The 7,754-nt window shown below is 44.1% G+C and overlaps 1 protein-coding gene across 4 annotated transcripts in view; it reads left to right on the forward strand.

Annotated features, from left to right (window-relative positions):
* The first annotated feature begins 1,955 nt into the window (after positions 1-1,955).
* TLL1 (tolloid-like 1) overlaps positions 1,956-7,754 on the forward strand; it is a 244,888-nt gene continuing 239,089 nt past the window's right edge. For all 4 annotated transcript variants that reach the window (XM_011967784.1, XM_011967785.1, XM_011967783.1 and 1 more), the window contains exon 1: positions 1,956-2,785. In XM_011967784.1, coding sequence (XP_011823174.1) covers positions 2,617-2,785 — 169 coding nt within the window. In that variant the 5' untranslated portion in view covers positions 1,956-2,616. The remainder of the gene's footprint in view (positions 2,786-7,754) is intronic.

Genomic DNA, 7,754 nt, shown 5'->3' on the forward strand with positions numbered 1-7,754 from the left:
CATTCCTGTATTTTGACTTGAGGTTCTACTATGATAATCATTCTAACTCTCTGGACTACAAATTTATAAAATTATAAAACCAAGTAATGAAACACATGTAAAAAGTAATAGGTGTTATTATACATAATGAGGCTATTATCCCTATACAGTACTTTTTTTCCCCAGAACAAATGTATAAAGCATATTTATTCCTGCAAAGTAAGCAATGTTTAGGCAAACTGTAGGTAAAACCTCTTGCAAATTTACACATGATCAAGTAGTCTAAGGAGATGTTTGCAGGCATTTAGAGTAACAAGGGACATTTTTAAGGTTTTGGGGTAGGGAATGGGGACACTGTCAGCAGCTCAAGAGCAGGAATCCTCCAGATGACATTTGCATTCTCTGGGCTTTCAGATGGGCTAAGCAGGATTCATTCTTGTTGAGCTCTGCACTAGGGCAACACTATTATTAATTATGCAAACTTTTTTTTTGGATGGATAAGAGAATTTGAGAATGACTCAGCAAGAGATTTCAAAATCAAACGCCTCTACCTGCTGATTGAACATGTTCTTTTAAAAATCTGGGCATTAGGAGTTTAAGATCTATGGAAGGGAAGCTCCATTATTGCAGTGACCTCTGAGAAAGACCCAGTTTTGTAAAGAACATTTGGTCAGTTCAGTTCCACCTAGCCTTGCTATACTTTAAGTTGAAAATAGTTGGTGCTTTTTCAAGATTGGCTTCTTACTTTTCTCTAACAAACATGAATAAAACCTAGTAAAATCTCCAAACCAAAGATGACTTTATCATCAAAGGTGTGTGTGTGTGTGTGTGTGTGTGTGTGTGTGTTTACCTTCATACATTTCTCTAGATGATAACTTGGATCCGGGGAACACTAGTTAAATAAGATGTAAGGCTTTTTTTTTTTTTTTTTTTTTTTTTTTTTTAACAAGTCCTTGCTAAAGTGACAGTTAAAGATTTAGTTGGAAAAGCAAAGCTCCCAATCACTAGTCCCTTCGAAGCCTGTTGGGGGAGAAGTCATCTCACCTATTTTGGAAACTACTTGCAGATGTGGGGAAACCTCGGAATTGCTCACAACAGGGGTTTTGCAGAGATTTCCTCTGATTTTTTTCCTCCCCAATTTCCCACAACCTGTGTTTGTCTTGAGTCTGCTCGGCTGACATGTGGTTTACCTCGCTGACCCTCCTGCCAGGTTTTACACCCTCTCCTCTGAAGAAGTAAAACATTACTGAAGCCGAAGGATACAGAGCAACTCTGCTCACGGGCGCCAGAACTGTCACAGAAAATTTGCTTCCCGAGTATTCCATCCAACTTCCCTTCCTGCGCCCACGTGAGCCATAGCGCCAGCCCATCGGCAAGGTCTCAGCGTTTCCTGCTGCTGCAATCTGTAACTCGATTTTGGATTTTTTTTTTTTTTTTTAATTGCAGTTCTGAGGATCTTAGTTCCTAGCAAAACTTTGTTGGTGAGGAGACTTTTACAGTAGTCTGTTTATTTTCTTACCAAAATCGTGAAGACTCGCACACTTTTCCTCCATTCCTGCCCTCCTCTAAGGTTAAACAGCAGCAAAGGAAAGAAATACACACTCGCTGTTTATTTGGGGGGAGGGGAAATATGGATTTGCAGCTAAGTTATCACGATCCTTCGCTCCACCCCCGGTCTGGCACTTTCAACTGACAAGTACATCATCTATTAATTGTTGTTTACCGACTCAGATACATAATATATTCATTTTTATCTTTGGTAAAATATAAATGGAATTGTCAGCGCGCTCCTGTCTGTTTGTTTGTCTAAGGCTATCAAAAGAAGTCAAGAGAGGAGGCTGTGGCCCGGATCCTGACCCTGATTGTATGAATAAGTAAGCAGGATGCAAGTGATTGGGTTAGATGGTGCGAATATTTTTTTTTTTTCAAGTTAGGAAGAGGGTAAAAAGACAGGCTGGCGGGGGGAAGGCAAACAGTGCATCCCCAAATCCTCACACTTTTGCTCTCTTGCAGTCAGTTGCTTTGCTGGCTTCTGCAGGCTTTTAAGGTCTCGCGGCGTAGAAATGCCTGGCCCCCACCCCCTTCCTCGGTCTCCCCTTTCAATTCAGATGTGCTGATGTGCAGACCGGATTCATCTTCTCGGAGCGGCGGCGGCGGCTTTGGGCTCAGGCGGCGGCGGCTCGCGCTCGGCCGCGGAGTCCTGGCAGCAGCGGGGACGCGGCGCGGGAGCCCGAGCACTGGTGGCAGCTGAACCCGCGGGGCGCCGCTGGCCGAGCCGCGGCCGCGGGAAGTTCGGCAGCCAGAAGAACGATCTGGCAGGCTACGAGCGCCAGCGCCGCCAGAGCCGAGTTTGCCTGCGCCCTCCCCGCCTCCGAATGCCGAGTTCCTTACCTGCCCTCCGCCCACCCGCGGGCCCCTAGCCAACTTCTCCCTGCGACTGGGGGTAACAGACAGTGCTTGCCCTCTCTACCGTCCCGGCGGCATCCACATGTCTCCGGACACCTGAGCACCGCGGTCCCGCCGAGGAGCCTCCCGGTGGGGAGAAGAGCACCGGTGCCCCTAGCCCCGCACATCAGCGCGGACCGCGGCTGCCTAACCTCCGGGTCCCGTCCCCTCCTTTTCCTCCGGGGGAGGAGGATGGGGTTGGAAAAGCTTTCCCTGAGGATGCTCGTGTGGCTGGTGGCCTCGGGGATTGTTTTCTACGGGGAGCTATGGGTCTGCGCTGGCCTCGATTATGATTACACTTTTGATGGGAACGAAGAGGATAAAACACAGACTATAGATTACAAGGACCCGTGTAAAGCCGGTAAGTGGCTCTCCAGGTTGGGACGGTGGCGCGCCGGGGGCCGCTGCGCTGGATTTCCGATGGGTGGCGGTGGGAGCTCACCTGTTTCCTTCCCTCCCGCGTCAGCCCCTCCGCCGCCCCTCCTTCTCTCCCCCTCCTTTCTCTTCCCTTCCCCACCCGCGAGTGGCAGCCGCTGCGGCCCCAGTTAACGAGAGTTCTATGCTAGTGGGATCCGCTGCCAAGCTCCCATCTCCCAGTTTGGGAATAACGTCCTGGAGTTTCTGATCCCTCTCTCCTCCCCCACCGAAATGAAACAAGTCGTAAATATAGCTGGCGGCTGTAGGTTTTAAATTCCAACACTCAGCGGGCTTTATGCATCTGGAAGGGACACCGCCTTCTTCCCCCCGCCCCCCACCAGGGCGCGGTTTCCCAGCGCTCGTTCGAGACCGAGTGGGCAGGGTTCCCCAAAAGATACTGGAGGATGGCATTGCTACCTCTAGACACCTTGGCTTCCTCTTTTACCAGAAATTTCAAGTGTGGATTCCAGGCTAGAAGGGGATTGTGACAATCTCGGAAGAACTCACTTCTAGACGGGATTCTGATGCATTTGCCCATTTAAAATAAACTGGAAAAAAAATGTTTTTAAGTTGCTACCCCATTCAAACTTGTGTCTTCCTTCCTGCTGACACCCCAGGGAAATGCAGTCGGACCAGCACTGCCTGAAGCTCAGCTTCTCGCCTCGCAGGGTCCCTGAATGTCCCAGGTCCTTCCCCTCCCTTCTACGCCTCTGGCGCCACTGCCAGCCTCTCTCGTGCGCGGGGCGGCGCTTCCCTCTCGCCGCCTAAGGTCGGAGACGCACGTGCCCAGGGCCGCTACCACGTGAGCGCAGCGCCTGGGGGCGCCCAGCACTGGCGGAGGCTCCTGTCCGGGCTCCGTGAACTCCTGGTTCCTTGCTGTATTGGGCTGTGGCTGAGGTGATCCGTGCTCAGTGTGGACGCACGAATAACTTCGTAAAGGTTGCACGGTGGTTGGGGCTAACCTAGTGGAGCGGTTTGTAAGCGGAAGGCACGTTGGGTTCCATCCCAAGAGGTGTGTGGGCTTTAGCGAAGCGTAGAGGAAGGGAGTGGACAAAGTCAAATATACCTAGGGTTCTCCAGATTCCGTGCTCAGTGACTGGGTTTTCTTCCCTTCCATAACTAGATAAGCATTATTCATCCTCTCTTGGGCCTGGAGGAAGGAGAGGTGTACACAATGAAGAACAATGCTGGAAATTCCCTAGTTAATTTTTACCTTTGATGACACATTGTTCTGACAAAAAGGGTATGTGTGTTCTGTTCACATTATCATGTCTTTCTCGGTGCACCCTTAAGTGCAGATACTTATTCAAAACTCAGAGTAGCTTAGCAGGAGCCTGTCAGGCTGGAACTCAGAATTCTGATTTAATTCGGTTTTGCTGATAAGTTCCCTGCTGTCACTTTTAATAACTGTATCTATTTTCCCACTGAAAGTTTCTTGGGCCACCCCGGATGGTTTGGACAAGGAGATGCTGATTGCTGTGGTGGGTGACCAGTGGCTGGGCATTCAGAATCTGCTCTCTGCAACTCCTTAAATGTACTTTTTGCTAAGAAATTTCTTTTGAATAATGTTGTAACTTGCTGAAAATTCTGGGTTTTCTTGTTTATGATAGGGTAGAGATGAAGTACATTATTTCAACAGATTGTGTAGGAAAACATCTACTTTGATACCTTGTTGTGTGAACGATTCAAGCAGATAAGTATTTGCACCATGTGTATTGAAACACACCTCAGACATTAATGTTTAGTTTCTTTAGCAAATAAACATCTAGGTAAAAAAAAAAAAAAAAAAAGAAACACTTTAATAGCATTTACTTTTTGTTTCCCCTTTGATGCTGGTTTATTTTTGAATAAAGCTGCTGAAAGTAAAGCAACAACATTATTACCCTAATCTTATTTCTTCTCTGTTTTTGAGAAGAGGCATACCAGTACACACCTGTGTGTGTGTTCACACGCATGCATGTGTGTGTGTAATGAGAGAGAAATAAGAATGGCTTAAGTGGAGGGCTAAGAAGTATGCACAGAATATGAGTCCCTTTTAAAATTACCACCCTGCTTTTGAATTTAGGCTTCAATTTACCGTCTTGGCTAAAGACGGGCAAAATTTTAGTGCCTCCTTTCTAGCACTGGGAAAGTCAAATCAAAGTTCCAATAACAGGAAAAAAATGAAATAATACATTGAAATCCCAAGCAAGAGTCAAAAAAAAAAAGAAAAAAAAAAGGTCACTGAGATAAGGAAGATGGGGACAGGTCTGTGAAAGACAGCCATGCAAAAGCAAAAGAGAAGGTACTTTCCAGACACTTGGGGCACCTTTGATCTGCCCTTTCCAAATAACAGATTAGAGAGCATGGCCCATGAAATAAAGGGGCCTGTCTGAGCTTCTCTAACAGGGTCTTCATATTCCTTAAAATACACAGTGGCTTGGTATCACAACGACAATCATGGCTTTGTGGTTTTAAAGCACTTTTGAGTGCTGGTGTTCACAACAGCTCAATATGGTAGAGTTTGTTACTCTTCCCATTTTACACATAGGAAAACAGAGACCCAGTGAGGTTACATGTCTTTGTTAGGATTACTCAGAACTCGATTCCAAGTTTCCTGGCTGCAAAGTCTGGCTGTATTTGACAATTACACTACATTCTTTGTGGGCCTTTTGGAGGCGTTCATTGAGAAGGTAACAGGAATTAGTCCAGGTTTACCAGGAATCCAGACTAACAGAGATGCAATTACTTGCATATCTGATATAGGTGAAGTGAGAAACATAGCTTCAGATTTTCGAAACTCAAATCCTTGAGGACAGAAATCAGAACTGGTTTTTAATGTTTATCACAGGAATGGATTACTACTGTTACGAATTTAATATGTTCTCAATACCTTCTTGATATCTATAGACTGGTTGATACTGCCATTTACAAACTTCTTTTCTAAACAAGATCAAATGTGTGTTACCCAATGAGATTTGCTTCTCAATTACAACTTTAAAAATTGTACTATCCTCAACACATTTGTGAAATAGAATGCAATTTGTTTACCTATCAGAACTCTGATTTCAAGTTCATGAAACGATAGGGTAGAAAGGAATCCTTGTGTTAATTTGATAGAATTTTTACTCAGAAAGACATTGTAGGTATAAGTGATAGTAGGTAAATATACCCACACAACTGCGGATATATTTATGTAGCCAAATCCATTAGGATAAAATATAGGTGTTTTATTTCTCTATATGAGTAGATAAACACAAAGATACAGATAATTCAAAAGAACGTCTGGCTGTCTTTCATCAGTGCAGTACACAATCACCTGAATATGTAATCACATTGCTCTTACTCTCTAGGTCAGGAAGGTCCCAAGGGACATTGGGAAGCTGATGCTGCAGGCGCTCATTCCAGAGCAGAGACTGAGGTGTCCTGTTTCATTGTCGTACTATAGAAATAAGTGTTAATCTGAGTATTAATATCTGTGAAGAGCCTGGGCAAATTTAGTTTGTAAGTTAATCTTCTGCCAAGTATGTGTACAGATTACATGGAAAAGCAGATACCTGATGAAGTAACTGTGTATTAGCACATACCCTTCCTTCTCTTCTCTCCTTCTCTTCTTCCCTCCCTTCCATTCCTTGCTTTTTTCCTCCCTTCCCTTCTTCCCCTTCTTCTTTCTTTCTTTCCATCTTTTTTTTTTAATGTATATTTAAGAGAATATTAGGAAAGCTCAGGCAACTGCAAATAGAATATCTAATAGGAGAAATTGAAGAAATTAGTGTTTTGAATCTTGGGTAGAGGCATATAGAATTGGTGGAGTAAGATGTGTATGCAGAATGATACCCTTACTCTCTGTAGACATTTGTGAACACCTTGACAAAAGATTTTCTACCTAGAAGCTCCAGAGTAAATGACTCCTAATTTTGGAAAAAAACAAAAAACCCCAAGCATGATTAAAGGTCAGTGCCTTGCAAGGTGAAATTTGCCTGTAGAGGAGCATCTGCAAGCCTGTCTATATAGAAATAGGCTTTTGGTGTTTTAGAAAACTCTTTTTGCTTTTCTTTATAGTCGGTGCTCCAGTGTCCTAGTATGCTAGGCCTTGTGATAATTTTCCTCAGTTTATAATTTCTAGGTAACATTGCCTCGTTCTTTTGGCCCTCAGTGTTGTACTTTCCAGTTGAACTGGCCATTTTCGAATTTGATGTCCTATTCCATATCTTTATTCCATCGTAGTTTTAGATGTCCAAACATTTATTTCTTAGTCGGTGCCTCTCTAGACTGCTGCACTCTCATTTACAAATGTGTTTCATAGAGCTGCCTCACCTAATCAGTTTCTTCTGTTTTAATTTTCATTCCTCAGATCTTGATTTTTTTTTTTTTTCTCTTCTTGCCTTGGGTGCCAACTCAGAAGTGGCCAAAATACGCTATTTGCAAAAGGGATGGATAAGGCATTATATTCTGTACATTTGAATTCTGCTCCTCTTTTGTCAACAGTAATTCCTTAGTCTTTGTCTTAAGGGCCTACATCCATATTTGGTCCACAATGGCAGTTACTGTTATTAGGTATGAAAATGATAGATTTTTTTTTTCCTTAAATATATTCCCTCAGACTGAGCGAAGTCAAAAGCTCTTCTTTTCCATCCTTTTTGTTTGTTTACATAGTCTCCTGAGATCCTCCCACGTTTTGCTTCTGGATAGTTTCATTCACAAATTCAAAACCTAAGTGGAACCCCTTCTCTTAGCTAGTTGGTGTAATAATGCATAGAATTCTTATTTCAAGTAGGTGCCCAGTCAACCCTACTTGACTCAATGTAGGCCTCCTTAGATCAAGGTGAAACAGTTCATATGGAAAAGTTAACATATAATTCCACAGCTTTCCCTCTTACCCTGATGATGGCTTCCTTTTTCTCCTCCTCCTCCTCCTCCTCCTCCTCCTCCTC

Source organism: Mandrillus leucophaeus, unplaced genomic scaffold (assembly GCF_000951045.1).
Source record: "Mandrillus leucophaeus isolate KB7577 unplaced genomic scaffold, Mleu.le_1.0 Scaffold81, whole genome shotgun sequence".
Lineage (NCBI taxonomy): Eukaryota > Metazoa > Chordata > Mammalia > Primates > Cercopithecidae > Mandrillus > Mandrillus leucophaeus.